At 39.2% G+C, this 25950-nt stretch overlaps 1 protein-coding gene and 1 long non-coding RNA gene across 3 annotated transcripts; both read right to left on the minus strand.

Moving 5' to 3' along the window:
- Positions 1-239: 239 nt before the first annotated feature.
- Positions 240-25939, minus strand: LOC115191645 (interferon-induced very large GTPase 1-like). 2 transcript variants are annotated; one of them, XM_029749448.1, is made up of 8 exons: positions 25889-25939; positions 21926-22262; positions 21703-21761; positions 20259-20355; positions 18229-18281; positions 17639-17728; positions 16684-16774; positions 240-5260 (listed from the first exon to the last, which is right to left on the minus strand). In XM_029749448.1, the coding sequence occupies exons 1-8, from the start codon at positions 25922-25924 to the stop codon at positions 585-587; spliced, it is 5439 nt and encodes a 1812-aa protein (XP_029605308.1). In that variant the 5' UTR covers positions 25925-25939; the 3' UTR covers positions 240-584. The 2 variants fall into 2 exon arrangements, with proteins under 2 accessions (XP_029605308.1, XP_029605309.1); XM_029749449.1 differs by lacking the exons at positions 16684-16774; positions 17639-17728; positions 18229-18281.
- LOC115191646 (uncharacterized) lies at positions 23422-24587 on the minus strand. The gene is made up of 2 exons (XR_003877744.1): positions 24059-24587; positions 23422-23760 (listed from the first exon to the last, which is right to left on the minus strand). It is a non-coding gene; the product is annotated as an uncharacterized LOC115191646 (long non-coding RNA).
- Positions 25940-25950: the final 11 nt, after the last annotated feature.

The following is a 25950-nucleotide window of genomic DNA, read 5'->3' on the forward strand; positions in this document are numbered from 1 at the left end:
ATCATCAACACAACAAGAAAATCATCATCATCAACAACAGGAAGAAAATCATCATCACCATCATCAACAACAAGAAAATCATCATCATCAACAACAACAAGAAAATCATCATCATCCAGGCATATTGATCAAGATTGACTTTGAACATTGGGAAATACCTTCAGAACCGGCCACGTCATTGAACAATCACTATTAAGGTGTGGCCCAATAAAACATGTTTTAAATCTTCTTAGTAATAATTTTTGATTAAGTAAATTATTGAAAGTATAATGAATGTGTAATACCTCTATTTGAAACAAGAAATGCATTTTTTCACAATAAAACTTACATTAGGATGAAAACCCAGATCTGTAAATTGCTAAGAGGTCATATAGTTTATGAATGTATTTGTAAATATGACTTTCTGTGATCCAGTTGTGTATTTCCGGATCTGCACATTATTTCAACAACTCTGGCTCCTCACATTTTGATTTTGTGATATATCCATGTCATGAGAGTTATTTCTGGTTGTCGAGTCTTTCAATGTTCAATTATATGTTAACATGTTGGTTAACAAGAGTCATTATATACAGTAGTACTCCACTTTATTTCATGTTGAAAGACTCTTTCAAGCTCTTCATTGCAGCCCCAGGTGTTAATGCCTTCCAGTCTTCTGGGATATCAGCAGGAAGTGTTGAGTCTCCTTTGTCTTCAGCGATTCTCTCATTGAATGTGACCATCACATACTTCCAGTAGTCTGAAGCCTTAATGCTCGAATCTCCAGTTATGATCCAGCCAGGGTAATATTTCTGGTAGTCCTTGTAGGGGTGACCATTCTCTCCCGTACGAGTGTTGATGAAAAATAAATTACTATTCACATCAGAGGAACATACGTTAGTTACTAACTTCTTTGTAGGTCTGAACATTACACTATTTAGACCTTTTGGACGATGAATTGATGAAAAGTGTTTGTCATGCTCCTTCCCCCCTGCATCACAGGGTGCACCGCAGAAAGGACATTGCTCTCCACAGCCAAACAGATTGGTGAACATCATGTCCTGTGGCTTGAATGGCAGCGATTTGAGTCTATCTTTGATATCTCTTCCCTTGTCATACTTAGCTGCTAGTGACTGCTCCATTTCTCTAACAAACTCTGTGAGGTAGTCAGCAAACTGTTTTGTGTCTGCAGTGTTCAGAATCAAGATGGACTCCAGAGCATCCTTGAGAACCAGCTTATCTTTAAGGGCATTGATGATGTTCTGAATGAATGTCTTGACATCATTTACATGTTTTATGCCAGTTGTTTTCCTGATGTTAGAGATTGCGTCAGTGATCATCTTGACTATCTCTGAAAGATGTTTCTTCTCCAATTTCTCCAGACTACGGTTCTTTGACAGATGTTGGACAATCTGGTCAAACAGCCAGTCCTTCACAAACTTTTCATAATGGTTTATGTACCTTTTATATTTATCATATTTTCCATCTGTCAGGAGTTGTTTCAAAACGGAGAACTGGAAAGCCCATTTTGTGCTGTAATCCTGTGACCCTTTACCTGTCTTGATTTCATCAACTACATCAGGACCAATCATTTTGGTCACATAGTCCTGTACAGCTGTCTGTAAGAGCTTTGAGAACTCCTCAGCTTTCTTTTGGCACTGATCTTGGTTATGAAATATGTCTTTGAACTCATTAAGGTACTTGTTCTTAGACTGTTCCAGACACTTTCTTGGGTCATTGACTGCAATAAAATCATCATGCATCTTCTGAAACTCTATGGCTGCTCTGCCACAGATGTGTAGCTTCAGAGAAACCTCACATTCCTCACTGACTTTAACAGTCTTGTGTTGTTGCAATGTTTCATCAATCTTGTTCAGCAGCTCTTTGATGTAAGTATCATGGTAATCTGTTTTACTTTCCACCTTCTGTTTTATAAACAACTGACACTGTGTTATGACGTTGTCACAAAACTCTTGTAGTTTATCACTGAAAGAGTTGAAACCAAATTGCTTAACTAAGTCCCCAAAATGCTTCGTTAAACACCCAGGTTTCACAACAAATTCTTTTTTACCACATTCCACCAGGTTGTTTCCAACCAACATCTTATTGACGTGCCCAGCCCTTGTTGATAGATTTCCATTTAACATAAAGAAGGCACCTTGAGCCACATCTCTTCTTGGGAGTCCTTTGAAGTGTATCTCAGACAGAGTGTTCCTCCACATGTTTTCAAACTCTTCACTGAGTTCCTTATCTGATAGAACAGATTCTTTCTTTCTACAGTTCTGCAGCAGAGTCAGAACCTTCTTTTCCATTGTACTTGCCTGAGAGCTCTTGATGTTGTTTAGTTCTGTCATTCCCTCTTTGATCTCAACAGCTCCTTGCAGTTTGTTCCTCACTGTGTTTTCTGTCTCTCGTCTCAGTGTTTTGGCACTGGACACAAAGTCCTCCTTGTATTTTTCCACCAGATTGACATGGCCATCTTGCTTTTCAAAGTATTTTACTAGATTGTCTTGGATTTCCTTTTCTTCCAATGATAGCTTCTCAGATGCTTCTATCATTAAGTCTTGTAGCACATCTCTTATGGACCTCTGGGGATGTTGATCTGTCATGACAATATTGGACATTTTTGTTTCAGCACTCACCATCCATTTATACATCTCCTTCTGGAAGACCCATTCCCAACCATTGTACTCAGAGCATAATCTGGAGTATGCATCTGCAACCAAGCTGTTCCTGAAACTGAAGATGAATTTCTCAAATTTAACAGACTCCCACAAGCTTTGTGTCCACTTCAGGAAATGTGTCATGTCATCATTACTCTGGCAATTTCTGAAATCTTTCATCAAGGTCTTCTTGAAGCTGTACACAGCCTCACTGTAGCCAGCATTTACTGGAGCCATAGGGGGAGTCCCATGCCAGAGTCCTGGGATGTAGCAGCTGCTTGTGTCTGGATCATACTCCATCACATCAGTGAACTTGGTGATATTCTCCTTCTTCTCCATTCTGGCTGCTGCCTGGGTCATTTCATTCAACTGTTCCAACAACTTCTTCCTGTCTCTCATGTTGTTGTCATGAGCAGACATGTCTGACACATTCTGGTGCACAAAATGACATATTGGCTTCTTCCCCACTTCCTTCATCCTGATAAAAGCATGAACAACAATCTGCAGAATGTCTTTCATCTCTGTGGAGTTCTCCATGGCAATGTTGATGATAGTGACATCACTGAGTCCTATCACCAGTGTGGCCAGTTCATTGTCATGTTCATGGCTGTCATCTAGTTGAGCCAACTCTGGTGATTTCAACCCCTCTGTGTCAATGATCATGATGAAGTCACATTTCAACTCCTCCTTGAGGTCTTTGTTGACTTTAATCAGTAGCATGAAGGCCCCTCTGGTGCATCTTCCACTGCTGACAGCAAACTGGACCCCAAACATGGTGTTGAGGAGCGTGGACTTCCCAGTGCTTTGGACCCCTAAAACTGTGACCACCCGGATCTTGCTGTTGGATTCCACAAGAGTATGAAGCTGAGTCAGAACAGCTGATATCCATTTCAGAGGGATATTTGATGCATCTCCATCCACAAGCTCAATGGGGAAACCATCCAACAGCATCTGAGCACACAATCCAGGGAGATGCTCCATCTGTTGCCTTTGAGGACTGTCCTCAGGGAGGGAGCAGGCAGCTTCATATAACTGGCCCAACTCACGCAGGAAGTGTTCAAGACCCAAGGAACAGTCAGATAATTGCTTATCCAAATCTTTAATTTCGTCTTTTTTCTCAGGAGAATTTTGGCAAAGATCTTTGTACTGGTCCCGCAAAGCAGACAGGTTCTGGCGTGACAGATTGTCCAGATTTATCCGCATCCATTTGAGGAAATAGGATCGCTCAGGTCCTGATCTTGACATTCCGTAAATGAAGCTTGCCATTGCATCTGACATGTCACATTTATTTTGCTTCTTTCTCAGCTCTTCCTCCTTTTTATTCAGAGAGCTCTTGTAGTGTTCAATGTCTTGATCCCCTGCTTTTCTCAGTCTACACCTCTCTTTTTCTAACTGGGAAAGCTCTTTCCAGATTTGCCCCTGTAAGGGTAGCTGTTTGTCTTTGAATTGAATTGTATCTTTGATGTTCCTGGTGATTTCATCTGCCGTCTTCCTGGCACTCTGACACTCATCACTGTCTTCTTCAACCAGAATCCCAAACTGATGAGCCACGTCAACCATGTTTTCAATTGTCAATCTGTTTTTTATTTTTTTGATGATGTCACCCACAGATGACTGCAGGGTTTTGACAAATTCTGCATCATTCTGCTTCTTCTTCACAATCACATTTGTTGGGTTGATACTGTAATTTGTGATCATTTTCTTCAACGTGTCCACACTGAATGTTTTTTTCTGAGAGTTGACAACCAGAAATAACTCTGCTTTTGTGATTTTGCCTTCCAAAACTTTGAAATCTGCCTCGAAATCATCAATGAAAATGTAAACTGCAGCTGATGTTTGACACAGAAAGGAGAACTGTGTTTCAAAGGACCTGATGTCTCCTCTGAGATTGGCCACTGCCACAGGCTCTGTGAACATGTCTATGTTTCTGTTCCCAGATGGAAAGTACCAGCTGATTTCAACCAGTCCATTTGAGATTTGCAAAGGGACATCTCCACAGTCCATATCATGATGAACAAATGTGTCATGGTACTGTTGAGGGTTACTAAGCAACTTGTTCAAAATCTGAGACTTGGATAAGCTGCTCTCTCCTAGCCTAACAAAGGACACCATAGGAATATCAGAGACAACAATTCTCTCCTCCACAAAAGCATTTGTGGCCATTTGGGAAGAGGGTCTAAACTTCTTCACTATGTCCCTCAAGGCCCACAGCATCAATGTGCTTTGTTTTGTGTCACAGTTGGGCAGCAGCAGAGGAACAGCAAACTGACACATTGACATTTTCTGGACCGTCTCCTGCTGCAGGAAACCATCTGAACACAGAAACAGGGCTGTAATCAGGTCCAGTGGATTAATTACATTACTGCTATCAGTGTCAGTGTCCAGGTTGTCTACTCCATAATTGGAAACCTCCTGGTCAGTGGTCATACATTTGACACTCCTAGCATTCACATTTGCCATCATTAATTTCTTAAGGAAGGCCCCTGGAAGTGACTGCATAGTGGTAAGAGGTTCATCTGATGTAGTATCAGCATTTATCTCAAGGACAGAACTTAACGTCAGCTTGTTTTCATAATGATCTTCTAGTCCAGTCTTTGACAACAGCTCCCTCAGACAGGATCCTGTAAATAGAAATGAAAAGAGAGCAATGATTACAAATCCTTTTCAACGTGTAGCAGAAAAGCACACTAACAGGTGTTTTACAGTTTACTTTGGATGAAGTTAAAGCAAGCAGAGACAGACCATCTCTGTGATACAGTGACTCACAGAAATGGAAGCAAGCATGTGAATTCAGATACAGTAAGAGCTCTGAATCCATTGACATCCAAGGGAGTTATTATGAGATCAGATATGGTCTTCTAATTTCATCGGTTAAATTTGGAAGCAGCCATTTTACTGCAACACCAATCAAATCTCCATTCAAAAGAGAAATTGTCAGCTGTGTTTATTGCGATAGATCTATATCAGTAGCTCTCTACATTACAGTATGGAATAAAGGTACAATAACATGTCCTGTTTCTAGAGCTATATCAGTATCTCTATACATTACAGCATGGAATAAAAGTACAATACCATGTCCTGTTTCTAGAACTATATCAGTATCTCTATACATTACAGCATGGAATAAAGGCACAATAACAGGTCCTGTTTCTAGAGCTATATCAGTATCTCTATACATTACAGCATGGAATAAAGGTACAATAACATGTCCTGTTTCTAGAACTATATCAGTATCTCTATACATTACAGCATGGAATAAAGGTACAATAACATGTCCTGTTTCTAGAGCTATATCAGCATCTATACATTACAGCATGGAATAAAGGTACAATAACATGTCCTGTTTCTAGAACTATATCAGTATCTCTATACATTACAGCATGGAATAAAGGTACAATAACATGTCCTGTTTCTAGAGCTATATCAGTATCTCTGTATATTACAGCATGGAATAAAGGTACAATAACAGGTCCTGTTTCTGTAGCATGATGCAGCTTGATGTACAAGTAGTTTACACGCCCTGGACAGGAAGCTAGTCTATCTCAGAGCCTTAACCACAATATATCTCCTTAATGCTGAGTGCCAAGCAGAGACTCATGTAGTCCCAGTTTTACACTGTTTGGTTTGACTCGGCCGGGTGTCAAACTCCCAACCTACCAATCACAGGGCGGACACTAACCACAAGGATCTTCCAGCAATACAATAACCACAAGTACACATCAAAATCCATAAATAAATGCTTAATTGGCCACAAAATGAAAATTTTACAATGGCCATTTAAGTCTATGGACTTAAAATACAATGAAAACCAGTTTGAATTGAAGAGGGCATTCCATAAGCGGAGACAAAGGATATCAATGGTGTAAGATCCAGGTTTGGGTAGGTTACTTTCTAAATGTAATCTGTTACAGTTACTAGATACCTGTCTAAAAATTGTAATCAGTAATGTAACTTTTTGATTACCCAAACTCAGTAATGTAGTCTGATTACTTTCCGTTACGTTAAGATTACTTTCCCCTTAAGCGGCGCAGATGAGAAGCTGGCACAGCCCCCAAGTCATAAAATCTGATTTTAAATCTTAACCATAAATTTAACCACACTGCTAACCCTAATGACAAGACTCATCCCAATAAATGTCAACTTGCGTAAGAACCGTTAGAAGAAGACAAAAATGAGTGTTACAAATTTAACCACATCTATTGTAGAATAAATCAATGCGTTTACATACTGTAGCTGGCCATAAACGGATGTTTCATTTTACTTTATGGGTTGGTTATGTGGACTTTTTCTAAGCCATTGCTTTCTACTACAGATGATACGATTTGGCTATATTAAAAAAAAAAGTTTTTTACAGTCTGACAGATTTCCAGTGGTTCCAATTAATTTCATACCCCTTGATTTTCAAGAATAGGACATCGAAAAATGGAAATATAGATTAGCCAGACTGTTTAACCTGCGCATAACCCAAAAAATGAAGCCCTAATTAGCATACTCTGTTGTTTGTGATGTTGTCATGGAGGACCGATTGGGCTCATTGCTTCCAGTTGAAAAGTAAATGCTGCTCTCTGAAAGACATGCTCTGAGCACTACCCAAAAGTGCTATTTGGATATGAAAAATGAATGACATGCTGCACTTCTTAAATTAAACTAATTTTGACAGTCTGGAGCAAAATACCACAGCATAGTTTAGAAGGGAGGAACTCACATCAGCCCTATGCTACTGTTGCTAGCTGGTTTGTGACCCGTTTCAGGAAGCTATGCATATGTCGCACGTCACTACTTCACAGGAGATGCATTTGAATTTAGTTTTTTTGGCAGAAATTGCTTCAGCAACATGTGAACTTACATGTGCCTTAATAACAAACTTATTAAGGCACTGGAAATCTGTCAGACTGTAAATATGAATAAAATTGTTAAATTACGAGCCTAGTTGGTTTAGCCACGGGAAAAAATGGAACCTTCCCGCTAGCCATGATAGGCTGAGATAATAGACGAGCTGGAAATGCCTTGAGATGAGTTTGGATTGGTCTGCCATGTAGCTGGATTCTGTCTATAACATGAGCTGCTCAGTATGTGTACATAATCCTTGCTACCTTTTTTGAAAGATATGTCAGCCATGGAAAACTGCAAAAGCAGGCACTATCAGCAAAGGTCAGTGGGAAAAAGTTGTGATTGACTACTTCCTGTACACGGTCAGAGTGATTTGACACAATGCAGGCCAAACAAGCTGTAGCGACAAACAAAACAGAGTTAAAGGGTTTCCAGTCTGCCGTGAAGCATTCATCCATGTATACGGGTAAGAGTAATTTTCATTTTCAGTACTGTTAGCTAGCAAACGTTAGCTTGCTGGCTCACTAGATAACATTAGGTGTATGATCTGTTTAGTAATATTATTTGTATCCCAGAAATCCATTTTCACTGTTAGTTATAGCCTAATGTTAGCTATCTAGCTAACATTTAATGTAGTTGGTTAGCTTTAGCTACCTGCAGATTCATACTACCGCTATGACAATCAGTTTGTATTGCTAGTAGTATCGGTTGGGATTATGGCTCATTGTCTAGCTAGGAAGCTAGATAGCCACATGTCTAAACAAAAGATTCCAGATGATTACATGACCCATCAAGTTAGCCAGCTGTGCCTGAGGGTGATTACTGCCATCTATGGTATTTCATGAGCATGTGTACATGTCTAGACAATAGTGAACCATCCACTTAGCTAGATGTTGGAGGGGGGGGGTTATAGCATAGAACCAGGCACAGCCAATCAGAATGAGTTTTCCCCCATGAAAGGGCTTTATTACAGAAATACTTCTCAGCGCCACACATTTCTGTGATCTTTTATTTCAATTCATGAAAAATGGGACCAACACTTTACATGTTGTGTTTATATTTTTGTTCAGTATAAGATCAAATATACAATATTTTTAATCTTGAAACTTACTATTTTTGATATGCAAATATTCAAGTAACCATTTCACCGTACCATTTATACCTTCTGTATCCTGTGCATGTGACAAACATATTGTATATAGTATGTGTTTACCAGAGACGGTAATGTGAAGAACAACATGACCTGCACCAAAGTCAGATTAGGATATAGACCAAGGACTAGATAAAGTGTATTTTACTAATACTTTTTACTACTACTTTCACCACTTTTAGTCTTAATCTTTGGTTGTTTACTACACTACCCTACTCACTCTGTTGAGCACATGGCCTCACATGTGAATCCTTAAAGAGATGGGTGGGGCTAAGAATCTTTAACCCCCTATGGTCGATTATTAAAACCATTAAAAAAATCCCAATACAAATCTGTCAGTTTAAACTGCACTTTGGGACTCATCTGAAGTCGGTACAGCCACTCTGCCAACTTCTGTCTGTTTGCGCTACACACTAATGAGCCCTCTCTGGAAAGGTGAGACTCTCCCGAACACATACATGTCAGTTGTTTTGCTCTATGACACCCACAGGCCTCACAAGACTTGTATGAAGGTCCCCTGGTACCAGTTATAAAAAGGATTGGAAGTACAGTAGATACTGTAAGTAGAATATTCCCATATACCAAGCTGACAGATCATCTTGCCTCAAGCGAGGGTACCCAGTAGTGCGTCATTTGAGAAATATATAAAATACACTGAATGACCAAAAGTATGTTGACACCTGCTCATCAAACATCTCATTCCAAACTCCTGGGCATTAATATGGAGTTGGTCCCCCCTTTGCTGCTATAACAGCCTCCACTCTTCTGGGAATGCTTTCCACTGAATGTAAGCGACAAGAGCATTAGTGAGTTCGGGCATTGATGTTGGGAGATTAGGCCTGGCTCACAGTCGGCATTCCAATTCATCCCAAAGGTGTTTGATGGGGTTGAGGTCAGGGCTCTGTGCAGGCCAGTCAAGTTCTTCCACTCCAATCTCGACAAATAATTTCATGTGGACCTCACTTTTGAGCATGTTGTCATGTTGAAACAGGAAAGGGCCTTCCCCAAACTGTTGCCACAAAGTTGGAAGCATAGAATCGTCTACAATGTCATTGTATGCTGTAGCTTTAATATTTCCCTTCACTAGAACAAAGGGGCCTAGCCCGAACCATGAAAAACAGCTCCAGATCATTATTATCTGCCATAACTAGACATAGTGGTCTGGTTTCTGCCACAGCTAGACATAGTGGTCTGGTTTCTGACATAGCTAGACATAGTGGTCTGGTTTCTGCCATAGCTAGACATAGTGGTCTGGTTTCTGCCACAGCTAGAAAACAAAGGAAAGCCGCACACTCTAGGAGCTCAGATGCAAAAATTTTAATAACCAACGTTTCGACAGCTAAGCTGTCTTCATCAGGGTATCATCACAAACACTGAGAGATGAGTCATCCATATAGTGTCAAGAGACACACAGGTGCTTGTAATCATGGCCAAGTATGGCCTAATATCATTGGTTAACTGAAATATTTAAAAAATGGTATACAAGGAACATACAAAAAGACAAACAAATGGATAACATATGATCATAGCATTTGTAGTCTAAAAAGTATCTAACAAACAATTACAATGGCAAAATCACAATAATCACAAGAATGGCTTCAGATCAAAGTCTATGTTGAGACCGAAGGGAGCAAGCTGCCACAGCTAGACATAGTGGTCTGGTTTCTGCCATAGCTAGACGTAGTGGTCTGGTTTCTGCCATAACTAGACATAGTGGTCTGCTTTCTGCCACAGCTAGACATAGTGGTCTGGTTTCTGCCATAGCTAGACATAGTGGTCTGGTTTCTGCCACAGCTAGACATAGTGGTCTGGTTTCTGCCATAGCTAGACGTAGTGGTCTGGTTTCTGCCATAACTAGACATAGTGGTCTGCTTTCTGCCACAGCTAGACATAGTGGTCTGGTTTCTGCCATAGCTAGACATAGTGGTCTGGTTTCTGCCACAGCTAGACATAGTGGTCTGGTTTCTGCCATAGCTAGACATAGTGGTCTGGTTTCTGCCACAGCTAGACATAGTGGTCTGGTTTCTGCCACAGCTAGACATAGTGGTCTGGTTTCTGCCACAGCTAGACATAGTGGTCTGGTTTCTGCCATAGCTAGACAGTGGTCTGGTTTCTGCCACAGCTAGACATAGTGGTCTGGTTTCTGCCACAGCTAGACATAGTGGTCTGGTTTCTGCCACAGCTAGACATAGTGCTCTGGTTTCTGCCACAGCTAGACATAGTGGTCTGGTTTCTGCCACAGCTAGACATAGTGGTCTGGTTTCTGCCACAGCTAGACGTAGTGGTCTGGTTTCTGCCACAGCTAGACATAGTGGTCTGGTTTCTGCCACAGCTAGACATAGTGGTCTGGTTTCTGCCACAGCTAGACATAGTGGTCTGGTTTCTGCCATAACTAGACATAGTGGTCTGGTTTCTGCCATAGCTAGACATAGTGGTCTGGTTTCTGCCATAACTAGACATAGTGCTCTGGTTTTTGCCATAGCTAGACATAGTAGTCTGGTTTCTGCCACAGCTAGACATAGTGGTCTGGTTTCTGCCATAACTAGACATAGTGCTCTAGTTTCTGCCATAACTAGACATAGTGCTCTAGTTTCTGCCACAACTAGACATAGTGGTCTGGTTTCTGCCACAGCTAGACATAGTGGTCTGGTTTCTGCCATAGCTAGACATAGTGGTCTGGTTTCTGCCATAACTAGACATAGTGGTCTGGTTTCTGCCACAGCTAGACATAGTGCTCTAGTTTCTGCCATAACTAGACATAGTGCTCTAGTTTCTGCCACAACTAGACATAGTGGTCTGGTTTCTGCCACAGCTAGACATAGTGGTCTGGTTTCTGCCACAGCTAGACATAGTGCTCTGGTTTCTGCCATAACTAGACATAGTGGTCTGGTTTCTGTCATAGCTAGACATAGTGGTCTGGTTTCTGCCACAGCTAGACATAGTGCTCTAGTTTCTGCCACAACTAGACATAGTGGTCTGGTTTCTGCCACAGCTTGACATAGTGGTCTGGTTTCTGCCATAGCTAGACATAGTGGTCTGGTTTCTGCCATAACTAGACATAGTGGTCTGGTTTCTGCCACAGCTAGACATAGTGCTCTGGTTTCTGCCACAGCTAGACATAGTGGTCTGGTTTCTGCAACAGCTAGACATAGTGGTCTGGTTTCTGCCATAACTAGACATAGTGACACAGTGTTCTATTGGAGAACTATTGACAGCATACTGCTGGGCATCATCACAACTCCGGTCCGCAAGGCGCTTCAGAGGGTGACAAGTGCTGCCGGACGCACCATTGGGTGCACACTGCCTGCCCTACAGGACACCTACAATACCAGGTGTCACAGAAAGGCCAAGAAGATCATCAGGGACCTCCACCAAAGCCATGCCCTGTTTTCCCCGCTTCAATCACTCAGTACAGGAGCATCATGGCAAAAATTGAAAGACTGGACAATAGTTTCTACCCTCAGACCATCAGGCTGGTGGATAGCCACCGCTATTCAGATACCGCCCCCCCCCCCCCCCCACACACTTTAAAAAATATAATTGTTATTGTTTTTTATTTCACTTGGTCCCCACACCCCTTCACTGGTCATGCAACTCACCCTATGGTTATCCCCCCCATCCCCTCAGTCTTTACTCTGGCTCCACCCCAATGGACATGTACAGTACATTCGGAAAGTATTCAGACCACTTTACATTTCCCACATTTTGTTACGTCACAGCCTTGATCAAAAAATGAATAAATATGTTTTTTCCTCATCAATCTACAAACAATATCCCAGAATAACTAGATGAAAACGGGGTTTTTCAAAATATTTGCAAATGTATTAAAAATAAATAACAGAAATACCTTATTTAGAGAAGTATTCAGACCCTTTGCTATGAGACTCGAAATTGAGCTCAGGTCCATCCTGTTTCCATTGATCATCCTTGAGATGTTTCTACAACTTGATTGGAGTCCCCCTGTCGTAAATTCAATTGATTGGACATGATTTGGAAAGGCACACACCTATCTATATAAGGTCCCACAGTTGACATTGGATGTCAGAGCAAAAACCAAGCCATGAGGTTGAAGGAATTGTCCATAGAGCTCCGAGACAGGATTGTGTCGAGGCACAGATTTTTTTCAATGGCAGGAACTGGGAGACTAGTCAGGATCGAGGGAAAGATGAATGGAGCAAAGGACAGAGAGATCCTCGATGAGAACTTGCTCCAGAGTGCTCAGAACCTCAGACTGGGGCAAAGGTTCACCTTCCAACAGGACAACGACCCTAAGCACACAGCCAAAACAATGCAGGAATGGCTTTGGGACAAGTCTCTGAATGTCCTTGAGTGGCCCAGCCAGAGCCCGGACTTGAACCTGATCGAAGATCTCCAGAGAGACCTGAAAATAGCTGAGCAGCGATGCTCCCCATCCAACCTGGCAGAGCTTGAGAGGATCTGCAGAGAAGAATGGGAGAAACTCCCCAAATACAGGTGTGCCAAGCTTGTAGTGTCATACGCAAGGAGACTGGAAGCTGTAATCGCTGACAAATGTGTTTCAACAAAGTACTGAGTATAGCATCTGAATACTTCTGTAAATGTGGGGTGTTGTGTATAGATTCATGAGGAAAAAACACAATTTAATCAATTTTAGAATAAGGCTGTAACGTAAGTAAATGTGGAAAAAGTCAAGGGGTCTGAATACTTTCCGAATGCAATGTAAATGCCTGGAATATTTCAATTTTGCAGAATCTCTTTTAAAATGGGTTAAAGTTATGTTTAGTAATCCTAGGTGTAAATAATAAATAATGGTTACTTCTCAGAAAGTATTAAACTGTCGAGGAGTAAATAAAGGTTGTCCACTATCGGCATATCTATTTATCATTGAAATGTTAAATATTAAAATCAGATCCATCAAAAATCTTAAAAACAAAGGTGTCATTGTATGCTGATGAGTCATGTTTTATTTTAAAACCACAATTTGGATATCTCCACAGCCTTATAGAGGATCTAGATACTTTTTGTAATCTCTCTGGATTACAACCAAATTATGTTGTGTACTATATTACGTATTGGATCACTAAAAAACACATTACCAAGTAGTTTAACAATAAATTGGTCGGACGGTGATATGGACATACTCGGTATACATAGAAATGATCTCACTACAATAGATTTTTACAGAAAGTTGGCAAAAATAGATAAGATCTTGCTACCATGGAAAGGAAAATACTTGTCTATTTATGGAAAAATCACCCTGATTAACTCTTTAGTCATATCACAGTTTACGTATTTGTTTATGGTCTTGCCTAGACCTAGAGACCGTTTTTTAAAATGTATTATATGAGCAAAAAATATTCAATTTAATTTGGAATGACAAACCAGACAAAGTGAAATGGGTCTATTTATGTAATGAATATGAATTCGGAGGGGACAAATTATTAAATATTAAAGCATTAGACCTCTCACTAAAGGCATCAGTCATACAAAAGTTATACTTAAATCGAAACTGGTTCTCTACCAGATTAGAATGGCCTTTTCCCCTTTATTCAGATTACAACCTCTCAATTTCGGTTATTTGAAAATGAAATAATCTCCAAATATCGCTATTTTTAAAACACGCTGTAGAAAGTTGGTTGCAATTTCAGCTCAATCCACCAGAAAAGACAGAACAAATAAACCAACAAATATTGTGGTTAAACACAAGCATACTAATTGACCATCTTTGTAAATTATATCATAAATATAACTGGTGGAGTTATGTCACACACACAGCTAATACAAATATATGGAAATGTCTGCTCTACCCAAAATTACAACCAACTAATTGCAGCATTACCACAAAATGGAAGACTGAGAAGTAAGGAACTTCTCTGTTGGCTCTGCATTAAAGACCAAAATGGGTTAAAGAAAACTGTGATAAGAAAGAAAAGTTTAATTTAAGGACCAGAAAATTGACAGCTGTGGCATACAGATTGCAAAATAGTTGGGAAGAGATTTTCGATGTACCGATTCCATGGCACATGGTTTATGAACTGTTTGAGCTAATCAGTTGTGTTGTGACAAGGAAGGGGTGGTATACAGAAGATAGCCCTATTTGGTAAAAGACCATGTCCATATTATGGCAAGAACAGCCCAAATAAGCAAAGAGAAATGACAGTCCATCATTACTTTAAGACATGAAGGTCAGTCAATCCAGAAAATGTCAAGAATTTTGAAAGTTTCTTCAAGTGCAGTCGCAAAAACCATCAAGTGCTAAGATGGAACTGGATCTCATGAGGATCGCCACAGGAAAGGAAGACCCAGAGTTACCTCTGCTGCGGAGGATACGGTTGTTAGAGTTAACTGCACCTCAGATTGCAGCCCAAATAAATGCTTCACAGAGTTCAAGTAACAGACACATCTCAACATCAACTGTTCAGAGGAGACTGCATGAATCAGGCCTTCATGGTCAAATTGCTGCAAAGAAACGATTACTAACGGACACCAATAATAAGAAGAGACTTGCTTGGGCCAAGAAACACGAGCAATGGACATTAGACCGGTGGAAATCTGTCCTTTGGTCTGATGAGTCCAAATTAGATTTTTGGTTGCAACCACCATGAGATGCAGAGTAGGTGAACAGATGATCTCTGCATGTGTGGTTCCCACCATGAAGCATTGAGGAGGTGTGATGGTGTGGGGGTGCTTTGCTGGTGACACTGTCAGTGCTTTATTTAGAATTCAAGGCACACTTAACCAGTATGGCTACCACAGCATTCTGCAGGCATACGCCATCCCATCTGGTTTGCGGGACTATCATTTGTTTTTTAAAAGGACAATGGCCCAAAACACAACTCCAAGCTGGTAAGGGCTTTTTGACCAACAAGGAGAGTGATGGAGTGCTGCATCAGATGACCTGGCCTCCACAATCCCCCGACCTCAACCCAATTGAGATGGTTTGGGATGAGTTGGACCGCAGGGTGAAGGGAAAGCAGCCAACAAGTGCTCAGCATATGTGGGAACTCCTTCAATACTGTTGGAAAAGCATTCCTCATGAAGCTGGTTGAGAGAATGCCAAGAGTGTGCAAAGCTGCCATCAAGGCAAATGGTGGCTACTTTGAACAATCTAAAATATATTTTGATTTGTTTAATGCTTTTTTTGGTTACTACATTATTCCATATGTGTTATTTCATAGTTTTGATGTCTTCACTACAATGTAGAAAATAGTAAAAATAAAGAAAAACCCTTGAATGAGTAGGTGTGTCCAAACTTTTTACTGGTACTGTATATATTTGTGTTTGAATGTGCAGCATGTATGTATGTATACATATATATATTTACAAAAAATATATGGGGGATTGGAAATGATGCAGACAATTACATTGATGGAAAATTCAATCTATCTGCAATATATTCAATTCTGGTCTGTTGAGGATAAAGCACAATAACTTACATTTAGAATTATGGCACATGCCTAGCTTCGATAAATTCACATTAAGGATGTTGCTGCCCTGTGGTGACCATCATATAGGAGAGGTGATACATTTGGAAAAAGGAAAGTGACTTTACCCCCCCCCCCCCCCCCCCCCCCCCAAAAAAAAATGCATTGTTGGTTAGGGCTTGTACTGTAAGTAAGCATTTCACTTTCGTATTCGGCGCATGTGATTTTAAGTATGTTTGTAGCCTAAACCTGGTAAAATAATGTTTGTGGTGTAGCTAAACACTGAATGGCTCTAAATTCACTGTCAAAATGCAAACAAAGCTATAAACATCTTTGGAGCTAACTAGTGCTCTCAAATCGTATGCGGATGTCGACATTAGATGGGAGTTGTATTCGTAACATTGCTAACTTAGCTAGCTAACATATATTTTGAGAAAAAAAGTTATATAAAGTAACTAGCTAGCTAGCGTAAGCAATGTTTGGTGGTCAATGAGACAGAGCTAGCTAACCAGCTGATGCTTATAATTTGTATACATGCTGGAACAGTGCACACATAAAACATACTTATAACCTGTAAATAGTTTATAAATGCTTATTAATTAATTTTGAATGACAGTGTTACCAAATCATATATCATTGAATGTGTAGTGTGCTGTGGTACCTTGGGTTGTTTTTATGTTTTCTCTTGAGGAACCTTCTTCTGGTTTTGGCTCATCTATGGCTTTTGGCACTGGTTCTTCCGCTTCACATTTCTATAAAAAGTTGAAATCATAGGTTAACATTTTACATTTTAGTCATTTAGCAGACGCTCTTATCCAGAGCGACTTACAGTAGTGAATGCATACATTTCATAATTTTTTTAATTTTTTGTACTGGCCCCCTGTGGGAATCAAACCCACAACCCTGGCGTTGCACACACCATGCTGGCGTTGCAAACACCACGCTCTACCAACTGAGCCACAGGGAAGCTGTGTCTTAACATGTTTAAGACATTATGACATTGAATCTTCAATTCTGGTCTGTTGAGGATAAAGCACAATAGCTTCCATTTAGAATTAGGGCACATTAATGCCTAGTCTGGCATACCTGGTTTGGGCTTAATTTATACTAGGGCTGTCATTGCCCTGTTGTGACCATCATGTAGGAAAGGTGATATGTTTGGAAAAAGGAAAGTGACTTTACCTGTTAAATATAACATGTTCCCTTATTTTCCCTTCTTAACACGGAACACAATTATGAAAGTATATCTGTGTTAAAACAGCAGCCAAACATCACCAAACAGTCCACAATAAACAATTAAACTTTTTCCAAGTGTACATCCATAAAATTTGAGTTCTCTCCAAATCAGTGCTTGACTTGGACTGAAATAGGTGCCGGTACTCATTTAGAGGGCCAGTACTATTTATATTTAGGCGCAGGAATTTAAGCAGTAGAAAATATGAGGTGCCGGTAGTCAGTTCCGATGAGCTCCTTCCCAAGTCAAGCACTGCACCAAATAGACTTCATTGGAGCTAGATCACAAAATGCAAGAGAATAACAGTGGATTCTATCTGTGATTTTATGGAAGTACATTTTTTCAGAGTAGCCTACTCATTACAACCCCAGTCAACACCCACCTTTAGTTCTCCCTGATCTCCCTGGTTAATCTTCTCTTCCCAGCCCTTCTCTGGATTGGAAGGGGATGCAGCTGAAATCTCTGGATTGGCCTTTGGGTCAATAATACATCCACAAACGAGTGATTTCACTTGAGCCACACAGTTACAATATGTTATTGTTATTCACTTCACATAACATATGTTGAAAATGTATATACAGATGTAGGATCTTAATTTGATCACTATTTTGTTGCTGAGAATTTTCCTGCACTGCAGGAAATGCAGTGGAGCTTCCTTATTGACATTAATTCACTGAAAACCCACACAAAATGTTTTAATAGTATTGCACTTTTCATGTAGCCTACTTTTGGCCAGCTAACAGCCTACCCACCGATCAAGCAATAATATGGACTAAATGTTAAATCCTGTTGCTGCAAGATTATTTTGCTGTGACAATATAGGACAAATGAAGATCCTACATCTGTACAAACCATGCTGGAACTTAACCTTATATAACATTGAGCTTTGACCTTGAAATGAAACATATCATATTATAGGAACATGATCAGCATTACCACTGAGGATAGAAATCATGTAAATGTGTCTATTACCCTCTCTGCCTCCTCCTTTTTGACAACGTGTTGACCTGACAGCTCGGCTGGGCCTGGAATGGAGGTTGAGATATAGTACTTTAATAAGGGCAGGATCTCAGACAGGAAAGGTAGATGTAGTGAGATCGGATCCAGTAAAAAAAAAAATATGACTAGCTTACCACTAAGGAAGTTAATAATGTGTCAACTATATAATCCTGCACCATTATATCACCCACAGATCCAGTCAAACACATTCTCATGAAAAATACTACTTTTTGCCTCCATTTTCATGATATCCATTTGACAGTTGCGATCTTGTGTCATCGCTTCAACTCCCCTACAGACTCGAAAGAGGCGAAGGTCAAGAGCCATGCGTCCTCACTGCTTCTTGACGCACTGCTCACTTAACCCGGAAGCCGACACCAATGTGTAGGAGGAAACACCGTCCAACTGACGACCGAGTAAGCTTACTGGCCCACCACAAGAAGTCGCTAGACCACGATGACAAGGAAATCCCAGCCGGCCAAACCCTCCCCTGGCCTGGACGATGCTGGGCCAATTGTGCATCGCCCCAGTGATCTCCCGGTCACGGCCGGCTGTGACACAGTCTGGGATCGAACCTGGGTCTGTAGTGGCGCCTTAGACCACTGTGCCAATTGCGAAAAATACTACTACTACTTAATTAGATACCACTATTAATACTACTACTATATAATTATATACTACTACTAGTACTACTACTACTACTACTACTACTACTACTATATAATTTGATAATGTTACTACTGCTACTACTAATACTACTACTACATCATTATATACTACTACTACTACATAATTATAATACTACTGTTACTACTAGTACTACATAATTATAATACTACTACTACTACCACTATATAATTAGATACTACTACTACTACTATATAATTAGATACTACTATACTCCTCCTACTACTACTATATCATTATATACTAATACTACTACTACTACTACTACTATTTAATTAGTTACTACTACTACTACTACTATATAATTATATACTACTACTACATAATTAGACACTACTACTATATAATTAGATACTACTACATTACTACTACATAATAATAATAATACGATACTATTACTACTACTACCACTATATAATGATCTACTACTTCTACTACTACTATATAATTAGATACTATTACTACTAGTACTACTACTACTATTTAATTATATACTACTAGTACTACTACTGCTATATAATTAGATACTATTATTACTACTACTACTATATAATTAAATACTACTACTACAACTACTACTATATAATTAGATACTACTACTAATACCAATATTACTACAACTAATACTACTACTATATAATTAGATACTAATACTACTACTACTGCTACTGTTACTGTTACTGTTACTTCTACTACTGCTACTACTACTACTACTACTACTGCAACCTCTATTCTAATGCTACTGCTGCTACTACTGCTACTGCTACTACTACTACTGCCGCTACTACTGCTACTACTACTACTACTGCTGCTACTACTACTACCGCCGCTACTACTGCTACTACTACTGCTGCTACTACTACTGTTGATACTACTGCTACTACTGAGACTGCTGCTACTATTGCTACTGCAACTTCTACTACTGCTACTACTACTTCTAATGCTACTGCTGCTGCTGCTACTACTACTACTGCTGCAACTACTACTACTACTACTACTACTACTACTACTACTATATAATTAGATACAAGTACTACTATATAATTAGATACTACTACTACTACTACTACTACTATATAATTAGATACCACTACTACTGATACCACTACTACAATGAGATACTACCACTACTTCTACCACTACTACTACTACAACTACTACTACTACTACTACATAACATTCCATTATACTGTGCCAACTTGAATAGTTTAATGAGTTATTACATTGACAACATTTACATTTGAGTAATTAAGCAGACATGAAGTGTAAGGGCAATGAAAAGAACTGGTATAAAGAACTTAAACAGGAGACAATACCTCTGGTTGTTTCTCTGTTTCCTCCTGAAGAGCCATCTGTCTCTGGTTTTGACTCATCATTGGCTTTGGACAAAGGCTGTTGGACCTCTTCCCATTTCTAACAAAACAGTTAAATCAATTCATTACATTGGTTAGGCTGAAAATGAAAATAAAAAAGGAAATTCCACCACTTTTTAAACTAATTTTCATTAAATCCAGCACCATACCAGTGTCTACATATGTAAACACTATAATAAACCATTGATAAGGAATTGATAAATAGTGAATTCACTATATAGTCATCATTACTTCCATGTTTATTAACCATTTACTAATCACTAGTAAAGTGTTTTTGGAGCCCCTCATCTAAAGTGATTGCTGTTTATTCTTTAGAAATGTTTTAAACACCAGTGCAATTTCTCACTAAAGGATGGGCATGCCATTGGTAGACATTCCAGCTGTACCTGATGCCCCCTTAAGGTGTCAAAATGGCTTAGAACATATGAATGGTAAAATAATACGCACAAGATGTTAAAGGAAATATATCATATAAGCTATATAAACAAAGAGAGTAGCACACTCTATATATAAACTTCCAGGGACTTTCTTTATTTTTATAGCTTACAGTTTATTGGCCGTTAGTCAGCACCTCTACATAAAATATTTTTATCTGGGTATATCGAACATTTCATATAAATAATCTACAAATGTTGGGGTAATGATTAATGCATGGTGAGCAAACTGTTTCTAAATGCCCTATACATAGTTTATTACTTACTGTTAATACAAAGTATTATCCTATGTTCTTTCTGTTTATACATGGTTTATTACTGACTGTTAATACAAAGTATTATCCTATATTCTTTCTGTTTATACATGGTTTATTAATGACTGTTAATACAAAGTATTATGCTATATTCTTTCTGTTTATACATGGTTTATTAATGACTGTTAATACAAAGTATTATCCTATGTTCTTTCTGTTTATACATGGTTTATTAATGACTGTTAATACAAAGTATTATCCTATGTTCTTTCTGTTTATACATGGTTTATTACTGACTGTTAATACAAAGTATTATCCTATATTCTTTCTGTTTATACATGGTTTATTAATGACTGTTAATACAAAGTATTATCCTATGTTCTTTCTGTTTATACATGGTTTATTAATGACTGTTAATACAAAGTATTATCCTATGTTCTTTCTGTTTATACATGGTTTATTAATGACTGTTAATACAAAGTATTATCCTATGTTCTTTCTGTTTATACATGGTTTATTACTGACTGTTAATACAAAGTATTATCCTATGTTCTTTCTGTTTATACATGGTTTATTACTGACTGTTAATACAAAGTATGTTCTTTGTTCTTTCTGTAACTATGAATTTCACAAACATGACATCATCATGTGGTACATTCTCAGGACCTTTTCTTCTTATCTTAAGTACTTGTGTCTTACCATCTCTGCTTCCTCCTCCTTCTTGTCAAGGTGTTCACCTAACACCTCCTCTGCTGGGTCTAGAATGGAGGGTGAGATATAGTATTGTACATCAGCATACATGCAGAAAGTGGTTAGTTTGCAGACTGATTATGAACTGTTCCTACAGTATGGAATTGCTACAGTAAGGAATTGTTGTGAATTGTGTCTTCATCCTCAAAGAGCTGCATGATGAACAACTTGCCTGCTGGCAGAGGGGTCACAACACACTGTTGCTTTGTCTTTCCTTTCTGCACCTCCTCCTGTAGCTGGCTGATCTGCTGCTGCATCTGTTGCTGCATTGTTTGCATTGACTGCTGTTGCTGCTGTTGAACCAACATGAAGCCCTGTAGCATAGCTCCTAGTGCTGCAATGCCATCAGGAGTACCAGTGCTGTGAACTGGTGTGGCGTCTCTTCCATCCCCTTCACCACCTGTTGCACCTGGTGACTCCTCATCATCAGTCTTCTCCATCACTTTAAGTCCACCAGGAGGGGAATCCCACCACCTAAAGATGGACGGGCTGCAGCAGTCTTCTAAAGTCTAGCAGGGAAAACATAATATGTTTTTTAGAGTTTCTCAAAGTAAGGTCAAAACAACAACATTGTTAGTGGTTTACTCTCTCACAAAAAAATACAATGAGTGGATGATCAACCAACACTAAGAACAGATTTCAAATTAGTCAAATGTTGGTCTCCTTACACTGGCCGGCAGTGGTATTGTTTTTTATTTATTCTCTAGATGACCTACATAGCATTGTCCCTGAATATTTATCAACATTTTTGGTACATTGCAAAACATACTGTCTTCCAAATATTCCTTGACATATCCAATACACAGTTAAAGGGCAATAAAGTGTTTATTGTGCAGGCTTCAAAATGGCTAACATGCATGAAGATGTCAGAATACAGATATGATGTCATTGTTTTAACGCTATAAGCACAGTTATTTTAACAACGGCGCACAACGTGGTTCAATTTGACAATAAATCAGCACAATCTATATTCTGGGTTTAAATAAAACATTTTTTTGTTGTTTTAATTTAACTAGGCAAGTCAGTTAAGAACAAATTCTTATTTACAATGACGGCCTACCCCGGCCAAACCTGGACGACGCTGGGCCAATTGTGCGCCGCCCAATCACGGCCGGATGTGATGCAGCCTGGATTTGAACCAGGGACGGCGTGAAGCCTCTTGCACTGAGATGCAGAGCCTTAGACCTCTGTGCCACTCAGGAGCCCAAAATCACAGCCTTCTGGGAGCTAGAATAGAGATCATCCATACTCTAGGAGATAGAATAGAGATCATCCATACTCTAGGAGATAGAATAGAGATCATCCATACTCTAGGAGATAGAATAGAGATCATCCATAGTCTAGGAGATAGAATAGAGATCATCCATAGTCTAGGAGCTAGAATAGAGATCATCCATAATCTAGGAGCTAGAATAGAGATCATCCATAATCTAGGAGCTAGAATAGAGATCATCCATAATCTAGGAGCTAGAATAAAGATCCTCCATACTTTAGGAGCTAGAATAGAGATCATCCATAATCTAGGGGCTAGAATAGAGATCATCCATACTTTGCTAATGCAGATACAAAACAGAGTAATGGAGAGCAAGGTAGATATGGAAAATTTAGCTAACTAGGCATTTGTGGTAAATGCATGGAGGCTGTCGTCTTTATGCATGTCTGCTAATATGGAATTCCTTATTTTATTTTATTTGACATTTATTTAACCAGAAAAGTTACATTCAGATTTACATATCTTTTTCAAGTGAGCCCTGGCCAAGAATCTAGCATACATACAGATACACATGAGACACAACACAACATAAAACAATAATGAATGGAAGTTAAAACAGTGTCAAGTGTATAAGAGAGTTTAAAAGAGCAGGTTTAAAAACATGTGCAATCTGTGGTCAACAACCCTCCAATCTGGAATTTAAATCCATCAATCAGAATAAAATGATCGAGTTATAAGTACTTTTCCAAAGTCTTTCAAGATGATGGGGCATCAAAGCTAAAGTCACTCTTAACCTCTTGCGTATATCCTGTTTTTTGGTTATTTGTGATGCATGTGCTTGGTCGGAAAATTCATATGATGCTACTTTTACCATGTACTCCTCTAACATAATCTAATATTGTGCTTTTCCTGTAAAACATTTTTGAAATCGGACAACGAGGGTCGATTCAAGAGAGGTGTATCTATAAAACGGTATGAGACAGTCCTATATTTGAAAAAAAAAATATTGCATTTCGTTATGCTAATGTCGCTAGGAGTTTTTCGCTGGAAAATGATCCCGCTAACGGGATGAGAGTCTCAAGAGGTTTTAACAAACTCAGTTATTGAGTTGGAAACATTATATAAAATACAATTCTGTGATCTCAGACGGTAACGAACATGGGAGAATCTCAAATTGCATACTTCTTGCATCTTCTCTCCTCACCTCCTTTTCAAAACCCATTGGTGGAGAAGGTCAGAGGGGCGGGACCTCTGGCTTTTCCATTGAGGTTTGAGAAGGAGGCAAGGAGAGAGGAGAGAGGACACGAGGAGTATGCAATTGAGGATCTCCCCATAACTCTGTAGGGTGAGTAAAGTGCTTAAATACAGTATATTGGCAGCTGCCCTAAAATGGTCTTATAGACAAACATGTACCAGTGTGTGTATCGCCTTACAGTTTAGGATGGCCTCCCTGCTAACTGATATTAGGTAGAGTGGTGATATATCTGGTGTTGGTTACACATCTTAAAGCAGCATGGTAATGTGTTGTTACGTCCTGATCAGTAAGGGGTATTTTTGTTATTGTAGTTTGGTCAGGACGTGTCAGGGGGTGTTTGTTTAGAGTGTCTCGGGGTTTGTTGGTCTATGTAAGAGGGGTGTTTGTTTAGAGTGTTCCGGGGTAATTGGTCTATGTTCCATGTTAGTGTATTTCTATGTTCAGTCTAGTCTTTCTATTTCTATGTTTAGAGTTTGTTGATTGACCTTCAATTGGAGGCAGCTGTTCCTCGTTGCCTCTGATTGAAGGTCCTATGTATAGGGGTGTTTGTGCTATGGGGGTTTGTGGGTAGTTGTTTCCTGTTTTGTGTCTGTGCACCTGACAGGACTGTTTTAGTGTCGTTCGTTGTTTTGTATACGTGATTTGTTTGTTTTTCCTTCTTTTGATGTAATAAAGAAGATGAGTATACACGTTCCCGCTGCACCTTGGTCCAATCCTTACGACGCCCGTTACATGTGTATCTAGTGTGAGCAGGGAAGAACAACTAATGGTATTCTCAAGAACAAGAAATGGACCTGTTTTGCAAAGTGAACATCTGAGGCAACATAGGAGGTTGCTTTCTTGTTCTTGAGAATACAAATTGTTTAGCTTTCTTTGCATTTAAAGGTGCAATCAGCAGTTGCTACATCCATTTTTGGACTTATAAATGAATGATATGTACCCATTGATTCTTGAAGAATATAACTTATAAATGCCTCATGAGCTTAGTTCAACTGTCATACCCCTTCAAAACCCAAAATATAAACAAAGTAAATGTAAACAAATTATATAGCCTCAAAACATGGTTAAAACGATTGATATCATGGATGGTCTGTCCTTGCATCCATAGCTCTGTCTATGAATTTGAGAGTGGTTCCAATTCTCCTGCCCCATCACCTTGCTTTTTACCGAAACAGGGAAGGGGATTGACGCCTTGTTATTGTTTCAACTACTGATAGACGCCATAACACCAATTTGAGCTTGTCAGACGTCATGTCATCAACCTGGACACATTGTGATCTAACACTAAGATAAGCATTAGAAGTGCATCATCTGTATTATATTTGAAGTCCATGTTAGTCCCTGATATTTTTCCTTTGAGTAATGGGCAAAATGCCTATATCATATTGCATGTGTTGCCTATATGATTTTAATAATCTAGAAAAATGTACGTTTGCATTAGTTACTCATGTTACAATGAACATAAAAAACTTCTAATCACTCATACAACTTATTACAGAAGGCATTGTATAAAATAAAGTGCATACCGTATACAGTCTTAAGAAACTCACAAAGTTTCACATTTCACTTTTTATATGTCAATCTGGAAATACCAGAAATAGCCATTTGTATTTGCACACACATCAATGTGTTTGGTGTTGAAATAGTACAGTTATAGATGTCTTTACCTTTGCCTGCCTGCTGAGTTGGGGACCTGCAGTCATATGTCTACAAGTGGAGATTCAGCTGA

Source organism: Salmo trutta, chromosome 4 (genome assembly GCF_901001165.1).
Source record: "Salmo trutta chromosome 4, fSalTru1.1, whole genome shotgun sequence".
Lineage (NCBI taxonomy): Eukaryota > Metazoa > Chordata > Actinopteri > Salmoniformes > Salmonidae > Salmo > Salmo trutta.

Excerpts from the sequence above, each read along its gene's own strand:
- LOC115191645 (XM_029749448.1), bottom strand. The coding sequence starts at position 25,924 with ATGACTGCAGGTCCCCAACTCAGCAGGCAGGCAAAG. Across the intron at positions 22,263-25,888 it reads AACTCAGCAGGCAGGCAAAG|ACTTTAGAAGACTGCTGCAG; the intron begins GTAAAGACATCT and ends TTTCCCTGCTAG. Across the intron at positions 21,762-21,925 it reads TGTGACCCCTCTGCCAGCAG|ACCCAGCAGAGGAGGTGTTA; the intron begins GCAAGTTGTTCA and ends CCTCCATTCTAG.